Source organism: Callospermophilus lateralis, chromosome 8 (assembly GCF_048772815.1).
Source record: "Callospermophilus lateralis isolate mCalLat2 chromosome 8, mCalLat2.hap1, whole genome shotgun sequence".
Lineage (NCBI taxonomy): Eukaryota > Metazoa > Chordata > Mammalia > Rodentia > Sciuridae > Callospermophilus > Callospermophilus lateralis.
Window position 1 is genome coordinate 5979027 of NC_135312.1, and position 14464 is coordinate 5993490.

The following is a 14464-nucleotide window of genomic DNA, read 5'->3' on the forward strand; positions in this document are numbered from 1 at the left end:
GAATTCTCAGAAAACTGAAAGCAGAGTGGTCACTGACACTGAAGATGAGGAAGGAGGCGAGGGCAAGTTGAGGAGACTAGAGATGTGGAATGGTCATTCAGGAGAGGGGCAAGCAAAGGCACCAGCATTATTGCCAGGTGCCATTAGGGGGCCACTTAGGAGAGTGATCCGGTAAGGCAGTATCTCGATCTGTCTGTCTGAGTCCCACTTGATCCTAGGCTCACCTATCTGGAAAGCCGTTCAGTACTGGTTCTTTTTCTGCTATTGGCCACATCAGGCCCTGACTCCCAAGTGTTTCTTTCTCATGGCCTCTACTCCTTACTTCCTATAGGCCAGGCCTGCCTGGTAGCCCTGAGATTAGAACACACAAAACCAGATATATTAAACAAGACTCAAGCAGACAAGTTGCTCTGAGTGCCCAATATATGAAGGCTGTCTGCTGTGCAGTCTTTGCCGACAAAGGTTTTTCTCACTTCCGCTTATTAAGCCCTAGCGAGCATTTACTCGCATCAGAGCTGTCCTCAGCTCAGGCTCAGGTTTGTGGCCCTTGCATTTTATGTCGTAGTAACTTTTCCCTTTCCCCTTAATAAATTGTAGAACTTTAGAATCTACTTTAGTTTCTCAATATTTTAACAGGAAATGGTTGAAAGACCATGCCACACTTTCTTCTTTCAGAACAAAGAATCGGTTATGGAACATTTGGTCTCAAGAGCATTATTTCTTATCTTTCTAAAATTGTATCATAAGGACAAATGCTAGTATTAGTTCCTTCCTTTCTGTTTCCAGTGCTTTCTTCTATTCCTTCTGGGTCTGTGTCTTTATTCTGCCTCTCGCTCACCTACACCCTAGATCTCACGTTCTGTTAATACTTCACCTCCAATATCTGTTTAATTACTGAAAGTTTTACATCTTGGATGCTTCTCCTCTTCCCAGTCACTCACCGCCCTTTTCCCTTTCTTAAATTTCATTTGAACAAAAATTTATTGAGCCCATACCTATTCACATGATGCTAGGAATACAAAGATAAATAGGACAAGATTCTGTGCTTAACCTCATCAACCCAGGACTGGATCTTCCCCATGGTTCCTCCAGCATGGTATTCCCACAGTTATCTTTACCAAGCTCAGCTTTTCCATTGGCCACAGAATAAAAATCTGACTCACTGAAGGCCACCAAGGATACATCCCTTCCACCTGTCCTATGTCCAGCCAGTTTGAACCACTCACGGTTCTTCAAACTCAGGGCTCTACTCTTGCCTCTTATGGCCACACCTGCCTTTCAAGATCAGTTTATAGGTGTCCTCATTCCCAGTTAATCAGGAGAGTAAGTGCACACTCTTCTGAACTCTTCTGCCTTTTATGGCATGAGAGATGCCTTAGAGAGAGTTGTAACCTCTGAGATCAGAGTAGCTGCCCAGGGTCACACCCCAGCTCTGCTGATGACTGCTGGATAGCCTTGCAAGTTGTGTAACCTCTCTGTGCCTCAGTTGCTGCATGTGTAAAATGGGAATTTATAGTAGTACCTACCTCATAGAGTTTGGGGAAGTTAGTAAGCAAATATATGTGAAGCCCAGAACAGTGGTTAGTGTTGGTGATGAAAAGTGTCCACAGCCTCAGCCTTTGTTTATGCTGTATGAACACATACATCAGCCTTAGGTGTTACCTCTTGTAGTACAGTATATTGAAAACAGGGTCTATATTTTGTTTCTATGTCTTAGAGAGTAACTTTAATTTCATAAATCATATTGGGTAGATTAATTTCATAATATACATAGTATATGCCCAATATGCATTATAAAATTAATCTGTTGATTTAGTATTTATAGCAAAAATCAGGTTGTAGTATATGACTTCCCACCCATACCTTTTCAGGAACCTTTACAACAGTGTCTTAAACATTCTCTTCTTCTCTATCCTCAGGAATGGTCTAGTTGTATAATACATTAATAGACAGGGCTGGGGTTGTGGCACAAGTGGTAGAGTGCTCGCCTAGTATGCGTGTGGCACTGGGTTCAATTCTCAGTATCACATAAAAATAAAATAAAAGATATTGTGTCCACTTAAAAAAACTAAAAAATAAATATTTAAAAAAATAATAGAAGAACTTCATGGTATTTGGTTATTTTGAACTTGTCCTTTCTTACAATACTAATCAACAAAATAACAAAAATAAATGTTCCTTTAAATTTCTGAACTATGGAATAAACTTACCACCCAGTTTTTTTCCTCCTCTCTCCCTAAAGTAATTGCTTAATCTAAACTGATATCCAACATAGTTCCCTTTAATTGAGTCTTATATTTAGAGAAATTGAGATCTCTAATAAAATTATCTCTCTGTACATAATAAAGGAAATAAAATTAAACTTTGATAAATTTATATGTGCATATCCTATGAGGATATATTTCTGGAAATATTTGACGGATATTTAACCTTCTTAAAAAAGTAGTAATTTTGTTAGAACCTAATTTGAAGCTGCATCATCAGCAACCTTCATTACTTTGATGACTGTTTTCAAGTGCCCACCATAGACCTACTGCTATTCTTAAAATATCATGGGAACATTGAGTTAGAATCCCTTTTCCAGCCAGTCTGTCTCCTGTGTGAGTCCCTGTATGTGGCCCAGCACCTTTACACTTCCAAACCTGTGCCCTCTTCTGTTTCCATGGCTTTGCATGCCCTCAGGCAAACCCAGAACTCCCTCTAACTGCTCCTTATCTGCCTCTGTACCCAGGCAATCTAGGCCTCAGATTTGTCCTCACCCCCATAGACACTGCCTGGCTTAGGTTTTTTTAGCAGTGGTTTCTTAACCATGGCTGAGGGCAGTGGTTTCATCTGCCTCCAGGCCACCCACACAGAGGAACCATGCAAATAGCAAATTCCCTTGTGTAAAATCCTCCAGTGGCTATTTCCATCAAATACACCCTTGATCCCAGCTTTGATATTGCAGGGACCCTGATTCAACTTACAGTGGACTATTTGTATTTTGTATGACCACTGTGTTTTTGGAAAACCTATTGATATTGGAGAAATAGCTATTACAGAGTAACAATTTTAAATACATATATACATACTCATCATAATACCATCCATATTTATTTAAAAAATAGTGTAGAGATAATGCTAGACACATTCAATGTAGAGATACTGACCACATGTGTATGATGTGCTGCCCCTTTGAAGTGAACCCTCGGTGCCCCAGAGGTCCATCACTATTGTTTGGTTTCCATGGAACCAGCCTGTTTACTCCTTTCCCCCTTCGCTCAGATGTGCTCTGGTGTGGAGCAAAGGTGACATGGTTATTCTGAGCACCATCTGAAGGTTGGGAAACTTGAAGCTGGTCCTCCCTGCTGTGTTCTGTGTGGGTACTTTCCTTTCCCTGTATGAACTGACCACTATCACTTTGGATTCCACATTCACCTGCCGCAGTCCAGCTGCAGCAAAATAACCGAGGAACTTGTGTAGATTGATATAGCAGGAGAGGGAGCCATTTATTGTAGGACAACAGAGGTATTTATACATTTTACACAGCTTACCTTAATTAGCATAAACTAGATACAGCAGTCAACCAATAAGGAATCTCCATACTTAATGGCTTGCTTTTGTTACTTCACAAACCACTCCCTCTGGCATTTTGCCAGGCACCATCCAGACTTGTTTACAGGCTCTAACATTTCTCTGGCAAAATGCCAGGCGCCATCCTGACTTGTTTACAGACTCTAACATCCACCCCCACACCAGCACCATTCACTATAGTTCTTTGTACTCTCTGTTTCTGTGTCAATCACTCCTATAGTTCAGTACCCTTTGTAGGGGTTGATACTGAGACTTGCTCAATTTTGAGCCCCCAGCCCCTGGCCTAGTGCCTGACATATGTAGGTTCAGTATATAAGGCAGTGCATGAATACATTGTGAGGACTAAATACGTACATAGGGTACCTGTAAGACACTGAGAATAGCATGTGGCGTATAGTAAGTGCTCAGCTCATATTAGTGCACCCACACTGTGCCAGCTGCCATTCTGGGTGCTAGGGAAATAAAACCTGAGGAGACACACACAGTCCTTACTTTCGTGAAGCTTCCATTCTGCTGACAGCAGAGAGACATAAATATTTACTCTTTCAGGGAATAATAAATACAATAAAGAAAAATAAAGCAGGATAAGGAACAGATGGCAGTAAAGTGGGTTTGGGAGTCCTAGCTTGCTTCCGTGTCACAAAGCAGAGAAGGCAGAGGGCAGCTTTGACACTGAGAGACAATAATCTAACCAGCACAGGTGGGAAGATGTTGTTAGACAAGTGCTATGAGGAACCTTGGGGAAACAGGTGTTGTGGGGAACCGTCAGGAAAGGTGACCCAGGGCAGCCATCCAAGCAGAAGCCCAGTCTGAGAGGAGACAGGAGCCTGCTTGGTCTGCTGCTGCTCAGTATGTGGCCAGTGTGAAGTGCCTGAGGGGTGAGCCACAGGAAGCGAGGCTATGGGTAGGTGTGGGATGACCAGGACTTGGCGTTTTGTCCTCAGTTCTCACTTTGGTGGCTAGCACCGACACATTTGTAAGGTCCTTTAACTTGCTGTATTGTGATTCTGAATTTCACGTGGAGTCCAGAGTGTTGAATTGGACTGAGCAGCATCACCGTTAGTAATGATGCTGCCGCTGCTGCCCGGCTCTTATAACCATGAGCGCTGTAAAAAAACTACCATATTTTGAGCTTCAAACTGCTGTGTAACTAAAAGTGGTAATTTTAGGATGGTGTAATTTAATATCAAGGGAAATGATATTTTTTCTTGAAGCACCTTTGTTGTGAGTTGTAAAGACTGCTTGTCAACATCAAAGGACTGCATCCCAAACCAGTTTCTCACAGATATTTCAAGAACCCCAAATCCATTCCCTGTCCTATTCTCCAGGCAGCACCTAGGATGAACTGCCAGTCATTGGGTTGCACAAAGCCATTTTGTAGCCCCCCATTGTTCTAAAGTCAAATCCTCTGTTCTTTCCAAGCCCTGTAGGCTTCTGCCTAAACCATCTGTCTCTCCCTCCCTTAACTGAGCTGCAGTTGGGGCTATTTGGGAAGCTTTTTCTGCCTCACAGCCTTCATGTGCCACCCTCTAGGTCTTTCTCCCACTTCTCAGCCCAGCTGGTTCCTCCTTCTCCTCCAGGTCTCAGCCTTGGTGTCAGTGGATCAGGGAAACTGTTCCCTTCCCCCTGCCCACACTCCCTTGAGTCGTCATTTGCTGCTGCCCTCTTATTTTCTTCCTCTGTCCTTATTTAGCCATATCATGTCTGAATATGGGAGGATGACAGATGCAGAACGTGACCAGATAGACCAGGATGCTCAGATATTCATGAGGACCTGTTCAGAAGCAATCCAGCAACTCAGAACAGAAGGTAAAGTGCTCTGAAAGATGCAAACAGCCAGCCACGGATGTGTCAAGTAGTTCAATAGGATTCATGAAGAGCAACCACCCATAGTCCCTCTTAGGTTCTTACTGAAAGTCAGAGTTTAAAACTTCAGAATCTTTCCTGATCCATGTTGTAACAAACTAAGCCAGTCAGAATCACAAATAGGCCACCACTCAAGTTAAACAGATGGGAGGAAGGAGATGGATGGACCTCATCAAACAGAACCAGAAATTTACTAAGGGGCCAAGGTCAGAAAAGGCAAATTATATGTGTGCATACGTGCATGTGTGATGTCCATGAGTGCCTGCAGTGTGTGGCAGTTAGTGGAGCAGGTTGACTGGCATTGTGGATAATAAAGTAAGAAGGCAGCTTATGCTCCACCTGCCCTAGCAATAGTAAACTGGTGTCACCCCCTTGCAGTCAAGAGGAAGGATCTGAGCTGTTGCTGCTGAGAGAGGCATCCCCACTCTGCCATATTTGATCTCTGTGGCCTGAGACAAGTCACTGAATCTTCCTGGGCCTGTTTCTTCCTCTGTAAAATGCAAGTGATTATAGAAAGCATCTCAGCATTACTATGAAAACTGAGCTAGATTCCTAAAGCCGACTCTGGCACCAGAGGGCCATTGTCACCTCATTCTTGCCCAGTCTCATTCTGGTTGAAACACTGGGATGCCTTCCCAAGCTATCTGTCTTCCCCACATCTTTTTAAATGTGTTTAGACAGGTAGAGCACATGAAATGATGTAGCATTCCAAGTGTCTGGGTGCCATGTGTTCAAGACACAGACTTCTCCTGGGGAAGCTTCCATGAAAGCTGATGGGCCATCAAGAGAGTCTGGTGAAAGCTGTAGACATTCTAGAAAACACAAAACACTGCGCAGTCTTACAGAATCCCTGAGTCCCTTGTGGGATCTCAGCTCTGCAGCCCTACAGTGTGGTTATACTCTTCACCTCTGCGTTTATTGAGATGCCTAGAAAGTGTATGTGAACATTAATAAAATCAGCCATTAGGTATCAAACCACAGAACCTGAGGTTCCTTTTGGCCTCTGAACCTGAGTTTCTTCATGTGAAAATGGATATAATCAGAATCGCCACCTGGCCCCTTCAAAGGGTGGCTGTGTAGGATGTGAGCTCAGTGTCCGCATACAGCAGGCACTTGTCCCCTCCATGAGTGGTAGTTGTCTTACCAGACTAAGAGGTACAGACTTCAGTCTGCTAAGTTCTGTCAGACTTCTGTGTGGTAGTCCACACAGGAAAGGCACCTCTGTGACTGGACATCATGGAAGGTTCCTAGAGTGGAGAGTTCACCTCAGCGTTGAGGGGTCCTGGGAGTGTGAGACTGGGAAGAGCTGGGGCTTTCCAAGCCAAAGCACAGTGCAGGCCCAGAGGGGGTGTTAGGACTTAGGCTTGATTTCAGCATGTTATTAAAGGTCAGCGTGGGCACTGATGCTGCCAGTACACATGGGGTCAGTCCTCAAGAAGAGACTGCATCAAGGACTGTCCCTGAGTGCTATAATAAACCATGAATTATTTGACTAGTTTTCCTCTGGCTTTAATCTTTCATCTGGCAGAGCCTTATCTTACTGTTAAAAACAGTTTCACTTACATAAGACTTGCTCTGTGGTTGTGTTTTTAAAATACCTTTAATAAAGAAAGGGAATCTGATGCATTGTTTTTAGGCTCATTGAATACAGAAGCCTGAATGTTGTCTTTTCTGTTACAGCCCACAAGGAGATACATTCCCAGCAAGTGAAGGAGCACAGGACTGCTGTTCTGGATTTCATTCAAGATTACTTAAAAAGTATTTCATCTTCCCTTAAAGGTCAAATGTGGCCTTTCACAATAGATGAATTCAGAATTCAGCTTTGCTAGCTGAAGATGGTAGTGTCTCATTATATTTAATGATACCTTTGCCTGAGAAGCCATTTTAAATGGTCTCTGTTCTGCTATTTTCCTTTCAACAGGAGTGTGTAAACTTTACTCAGAGCAGAGAGCCATCCGAGTTAAACGAGTGGTGGATAAGAAGAGATTGTAAGTATGGCCTCTGTTGGTATTTCTCAATTAATAATAATAATAATAATAATAATAATAATAGTGGTAACTCAAGTTCACAGAGCATTTCCTCTATGATGTATATTGAGATTGAATTTCTTCATAAAGTGCCTTAGCTAGTGCCTACTGCGGGCTGTGTGCCAGGTGCTATGCTCAGCCCTGTTGGCTCACAGGTGCTGTTATTCTCAGCTGCTGAGCAGGTTGGGTGACTCACCCACAGCCCCACAGTCTGGAGGTAGCTGAGCTGGGATTGATTTGAAATTTGTGCTCTTACCCATTTTGCTTCTTAATTATTCTATGAAGCCATTTTACCCCAATCTCTGTCCCCCACATACTTCTTGTTATCTTTGAAAGAGTTTTCCTGAGGGAGGAGCTTGGCACAGTGACCAGTGTTCCATGAGGCCAGTGTGACCCACGTACTTGTGAGATGCCACATGCTCTGAGCACACACCTGTTTTCAAGCCCAGCACCCATTTCACACAGGCACTGTTCTGACTTGTCCAAGGCCACACGGCCAAGAAGTAGCAGACCAGGCACCAGTATTTCCCGTGGCACCTCTGTGTGCCTCTGTCCACCTTCCCATCTGGGCTCACACAGTCTCCTGCAATGCAGGAGTTGGGCACAGTGCACAGTGGCAGCCATCTCAGCAGCCCAGCCCATCATGGAGACTGAAAAGCATCAGTGGGCTGGATGTGGTAACATACGCCTATAATCCCAGTAGCTAGGGAGGGTGACACAAGAGGATCACAGGTTCAAAGCCTGTCTCAGTAACTTAGCAAGACTCTACCTCCAAAAAAAAAAAGAAGAAGACTGGGAATGTAGCTCAATGGTTGAACACCCAGGTTCAATCTCTGGTACAAAAAAAAAAACACCTCAGTGAGTACTGTGTCCATACTCTGAATCTTGAGCACTTCTCAATTAACTTTGGAAATATTCTAGAACATTATGAGAAGATAGCATGACATAATATTTTGGGACGGTTTCCTTATATCATGTCAGGTGCCCCTGATAGTGCTCTCAGGTCCAGGACTTGGCCTCAGCTCTGCTCATGACTGGTTTCTCATACTCAGATACAGATACAGAGAGGAACATCAAAGGGGAGGCCTATAGGACAAAATCCTTATGAGACCAGGACACTTAAGAGCTCCCAGGACATTTTCTAGGGGAGTCGCACAGCATGTGACTCGTGACAGTGGGTGAAGTGTGGTCTACCAGAGAAGCTCAGGAGTGACTCACTACCCAGGTATTTTACTGGCACCTGGTCACATGGCACCTTCTCTCTGGCAATATCAGAACTCCAGATGCCAGCAGGGTTGGGCGTCACAGTCCTTCAGCTCACATTGTTTACATCCAGCTTAGTCACGGGGAGCTGCTCCTCTCAGCTAGATGGCTCAACTCCCTGAAAGTCCAGGTTCTCAGATGCACCAAGAGCTAGCCTTGCAAGCAGGCCCTTCTAAGGATGGCAGTTTGAGGCGTTCCATGTGAGCTTTTCTCTGCACACTTGTCAAATGATTTGAAACAATAAATGCCAATGGGTAGAAGCATTTGGGGATGATAATAAGTAGATCAGTCAAGTTATCTGTCAGCAGATAGTTACTATTATATAATGTACCAAGAGGGTAATTTGAGAGAAGCAAAAAATAAAGTCTTTGTCCTCAGGGAACTTAAGAGGCAGACTGGGCTGCTATAAAAACTTGAAAAATTAACCAACTTAATCAGGACATAATATTTTGGGACAGGTTTCCTTATATCATGTCACATGCCCCTGATAGTGCTCTCAGGGCGGAATCAGTGAGGCCACCAGGAAGTCCAAAGAAAGAAGCGGCTTGGTGGAGGGTGAGCACAGAACCCGGGCCCCCAGTGGCCAGACAGCCTGTGCTGGAGTTCTGGCCACACTTGGCAGCTGTGTGACTTGGAGCAGATTGCTTTATTTTTCTGTGCCTTAGTTTCCTTGCCTGTACCATGGAAGAATTAACAGTATCTATCTTCATAACTATAGTGTTGTGGGAAGAAAATGAGTGGATACATAAAATACTTGGAGTAATAAATGTTAACTTATCATCTACCATCAAGCACCTACCACATGTCAGGCAGTATGTTAATTTATTTCCTTTAAGCCTTGCAGCCACCTTATTAGTAAATATTAGTATCTCATTTTATAAATGAGGAAACAGGGGCTCGGCAAATTTGAGTTTGCTGCCCACTGAACTGCAGTCTGAACCTGAGTGATTGGGCAGATTTTCCAAATAGTGGATCCATGTTGGCTTTGAAAATTCCAGGAAGCAGGCAGTCCAGGTTTGGGGAACCGGTGAGCAGAATGTCCCAGGCAGAGACCAGTTTGTCTAAGCAGGTCCTGGGAAGCAGTTCAGACTCCGATGGCATGTGATGGACCCTGAAGGTGGGAAGGTGGCCACTAGACTCACACTACTACCAAGGAGGAGCAGCAGATGTCACTGCACAATGCCAGGTGGAGACCCAACAGGTATAGGAGGAAAAGTAAGAGGCTTTTGCTGCTTCCTCCTCCATCTGCCCTTGGCAGAGGTTTCAACTAAAATACAGATTAAAATCAGTCAGATAGGAAGTCCTCTGTAGACAGTGAAATGCAGCACCGTTTCCTACCAGCTAGCTGCCCTGCACCAGTTACTTTGTGCACAGACCTGGAGGGAAGGGGGGAGCTGTGCGTCCCTCCACAGTGTAGTCCAGCCCTCTACTCCTGGCTCCTCACCTTGGGCAGTGGCTCTGTCTGAAGGAGGTGGGCTCACTCCCTTGCTTGCTGTGTCTCACAGAGCCCGGACACAGCAGGCGTTCAGAGCCACAGCAACTGCACCCCGGCCTTGTTTCTTAGGCAGTCCCCAGTGACACATGCTCGGCTAGGCCCTACTACAGTTTTGCCCTAAAGAGGCCTTGCTCTTTGAGGCTCTTGGGCCTTAATGCTTGCTGGTTTCTCCACCCAAGAATGCCTTTCACGTATGCTTATGTTCTGTTTCCCCCATCCCCACCCAATTCATCTGGTGAACAAAGTTCTGCTCATCCTTCCTGCCCCAGTGAAAATTGCCTGCTCTGTAAAGTCTCTTCCAGCTCCTTCAGGCAGTGCTATGGCTCTCCTCACGGGTGCCCTGTGTGCTGTTCACGGTCAGGTGCAGCACATTGTCTCTTCAAGATGCCACTGGCTTATTTGTCCCTGTGCCACCTCAGCTCATTATACAGCATAATGCCTGTCCTCGGGGGAAGCCAATAGTGGAACTGGTGCGTTGTCAAGTCGAATCGGTGGGTTCTTTGTTTTTGTTGTCAGTGGTTATTGTTAAAAAAAGTTGTTCATATGAAATTGATTTGAGAAATCTGACTGCAAATATTTTATGGCATTATTGTCACTCATATGTTGGTTAAGGAACATCGTGATTGCTGTAATCTGTTCATGGTGTAGGAAGAAAGATATTACATGCTAGGATTATCTTCGTAGAACAGTGCTGTCATGTTAATCTACCATACTAAAGGGCTCTCGGACCAAACTGGATGAAAGTACTTTTGTTCATTAAACCATAAACAGTGTCAGTTGACCTTTCTGCATTTTTCTGACCATGAGTCTGTTTTTTAAAATGTGAGTGCCATTATTAGATGGAGGTTCTTTACCCATCCTCGAGGCGTTTCACTTCTGGCGTGGCAGTGGCACCCGCCAAGCTGGACAGAGGGACAGTGATCACTGTTGTTGGGGTCTTATGTCTGCTCTTCTGGCCCATCCTCCAAACACTTACCTTTCACTAGTACACTGATGTTCTTAGAAGTGGAAACTTTGGGCTGCTTTCCCTGTCTCAAGGGAGAGCTGAGAAGAGTGAAATCCGTTAATGGGAGGTGAGGGTTTCTCCCACCACCGAGCAGGTTGCACACCAGCAGCTTGGGAGGCCAGAGCTCTGCAGCTGCTGCGAGGCCCTCATGTGGCGCCAAGCTGGTGCTGAGCACGTGGACTATGAATTCTGGAAGACAAGAGCTCTGGGGAAACCCTGGTGACTTCAATGAGGTGTACTTATCTGATCTCACCTAAAACTTACGTAGGTTTATTTATTTCCATTGTCAGACAGGTTAGAGAAGCACTTGGTGTTCAGAGTTCTCAGAGTCTGTGCAACCTCCTACCCCAGGCCTGCCTGCATGGAGCCACGACTGTACAGACAGCTGGCCAGTGCACCTTGGAAAAGGCTGCGTTGATCCATGGCCAGGCAGGACATCTTGAGTTATTATTAATTGCTTCCTAATATTGATACAAAAGATCAACATTCTACTGCAATTCATTTCTTCTCCTCCTTTTATAGTACATAATATCACAGTACTTACCTGGTAATTGAAGAAGGCACTTTATATTATAATTTAGCCCTCTCACCCCTTCCGGATTCTAAGACTGGTAAGGAGAGGATTGCATCTTTTACCTCTTTGTATCCATCACCTCTAACCCAGGGCTCTATACTTCATAAGAGCTCATAAGTTTTGCCAGTAATTGGGGATGATGATAGTGGCAGTGATCAAGATGAAGAAAGAATAAAAAGAAGCTCTGCCCTGTGACAGCAGACCCATGACAGAAATGTTGCACTGTTTACTCTGTAACAGGGCCTTAATCATTGCCTAGAAGAGAGATCAACAAACTACGGCCTATGGGCCAATCTAGACCTTGGCTTTGTCTGTACAGCCCTCCAACTGAAAGTGTTTTTATATTTTTTAAAGGTAAAATAATAAGAAGAAAGCTATGAGACAGACACTACATATAATCTACAGAGTCCAAAATATGCACCCTGTAGCTCTTTACAGAAAGTCTGTGTAGACTTGGCTCAGAGCAGAGTCCCTCAGAACCATTTCTTTGCTTCAGTATTTTGCTGTCTATTGTGGACGCGGTGTGTGTCCTACAGCATGTGACAGGTTCTGAGGTTATGTCACAAGTGACTAACCCAGCAGGCAGATGACACTTGATCTGATGTGTAGTCTGCTTAATGACATGAAACAAATGATCAGAGGGCAAAGTCAGAGGGCTGCAGGTGCTTGCTCTTGTGTTCTGTGCTTGTCCCATGACAGGCCATTGTGAGCAGTGTGTGACTGGTCCTATCTGTGGCCCATTGCGCCTTTGCTGAGGGACAACTTGGTCCAGGCAGCAGGAGCCATTGCCCTTTGCCTGGAAGCCATGTTGGGTGCTGCAGACGATCCTGTGACAGACCGAAAACACTCCAGAGCCTTTGTTGGGGGCAGGAAAATAGCATAAGAGCAGTCCTTAAATCTGGAAAAAAGAGCCATTTCTAAGATTTATATGGGCCTTATTTAAGGTTTGCAAAGAATTTCTCCCATGTTTTCTTATTTTAAAGCCCAAAAAATCTCTCTCCCTCCCTCCCTACACCTCCCCTTTTATGTCTCTTTTTGTTCTTTTAAAATTTTAAACAGAATCCTAAGGTCCTCAAGGTGGGACCTGGAAGCCTGCTGGGCAGGGGTGGGCCTAGCCAGGTCAGTGTCCTTCAGAATGGGGTAGATGCTGATCCTCCCAAGAACTCTTAAAATGGCTGTTTTCAAATTTTCTTCAACTAGTTAATTTGTAACTTCCCTGAGGATCTCAGTAGATACTCTGTGTGTAATTAGAATCTGTTTTTATCAGTTAAAAAAGAAAAAGGCACTCCCCTTTGTCTCAGTCCACTGCACTGCTGGCTTTCATTCATTTAAATTGAAAACTGGTACATTGCCATCCTCTGGATACAGAAATGGCAGATGTTAAAGGAACCTTCATTCAAAAGTCAATTATGCCCTTCCCCTTCCAAAACAGTTCAATTCTGAAGCCATGAAGTGATGTGGGGTAAGAGGGGTGCAGTGTGGGCAGCTGAGGTTTCCCAGTGAAAGGTCAAGCTGAGCAGCATGGTCAACACAGCAATCAGAGCCCCAACAAGAGGAGTGGTGCATCCCCACCAGGAGGAGTGGCGGGCAGCAGGATGAGGGGTGAGTGCCTGTAAGGGGTTGATCAAGGAAGAAATAGAGGAGGATAGGCAGGTTTCTCACTATAGAAGTGAAAGGGAAGAAGCCAGAATGAGGCCTGTAGTCATGGGACAGAAGGAAAGGTACTAGTGTGAACTCTTAGTATCTTATTTCCACAGGCAGCATGGAAATGAATATAGTTGTGGGCATGTATGTATGCATATATATGAAAATGCATGCATGTATCTTTTAATTCTGTCTCCTGGATGCAGTGACACCCCAGTAGCAATAAGCAGATCTTGGTTTCTGAGTTTCAGTGTCAAGAAACCACCCTTCTTGCAGAAATGACTGGTTCTTAGGCTGGGGCAAGGAGAGCACAAAATGAGCCTGGAACTTTTGATTGTATCAGAAAGCAAGGAAGGACTCTAGTGATAGGGACATGTCTAAAGTGTAAAAGGGTTTCTCCTGGCCCACTTGGAGACCACCAGAGCCCAAAGAAGTGACAGCAGAGTACAAAATATTTCATGAAATAAGACATCATGAGTCCATTGGAATATGAATAATTAATTAATTAAAAGTTTGAAATATATAATGTAAAAGCACCCTCCCCTCAATGCTTGTTAATTACAAAGGGGAAAAGATTAATTTTTGAGGTGGGATGCCCGGCAGTTGCCACCTTGATCAGTGGGCATAGTGAAAGCACACCGCCTGATGGGCTGCCGTGAGGTTTCAGCAGCACTTGTGATGTCTGCCCAGCCTGACTCCTGTCACCAGGAAACGTCACACTCAAATTCAGAGACATCTTGCTGGCATATTATTATGTGTCAAAATCATGGACTCAAGAGACACTGAAGGAACTGTTCAAATGAAGGAGATTGAAGAGAAATGACAGGTAAATGCAACATGTGATTCTGAACTGGATCCTTTGTTATAAAGGAGAACTAAAAAGAACCGATAAAACTTTTAAATAAAAAGAGAAGGGGGAAAAAAGGAATGGTAATACAGTGGTAATACACCCATGGGTTCGGTTCCCACTACTGGGGGAAAAAATAGCCAGAAGTAAAGAAGCGTCAGTTTGGCAA

General features: G+C 44.4%; 1 protein-coding gene across 4 annotated transcripts in view; it reads left to right on the forward strand.

Moving 5' to 3' along the window:
• Stx18 (syntaxin 18) overlaps positions 1-14464 on the forward strand; it is a 169741-nt gene that overhangs the window by 76550 nt on the left and 78727 nt on the right. For 3 of the 4 annotated variants that reach the window (XM_076863896.1, XM_076863894.1, XM_076863895.1), the window contains exons 3-5: positions 5267-5382; positions 7120-7218; positions 7361-7427. In XM_076863896.1, the coding sequence (XP_076720011.1) occupies positions 5267-5382; positions 7120-7218; positions 7361-7427 (282 nt within the window). The remainder of the gene's footprint in view (positions 1-5266; positions 5383-7119; positions 7219-7360; positions 7428-14464) is intronic. The other variant, XM_076863897.1, reaches the window with a different exon arrangement.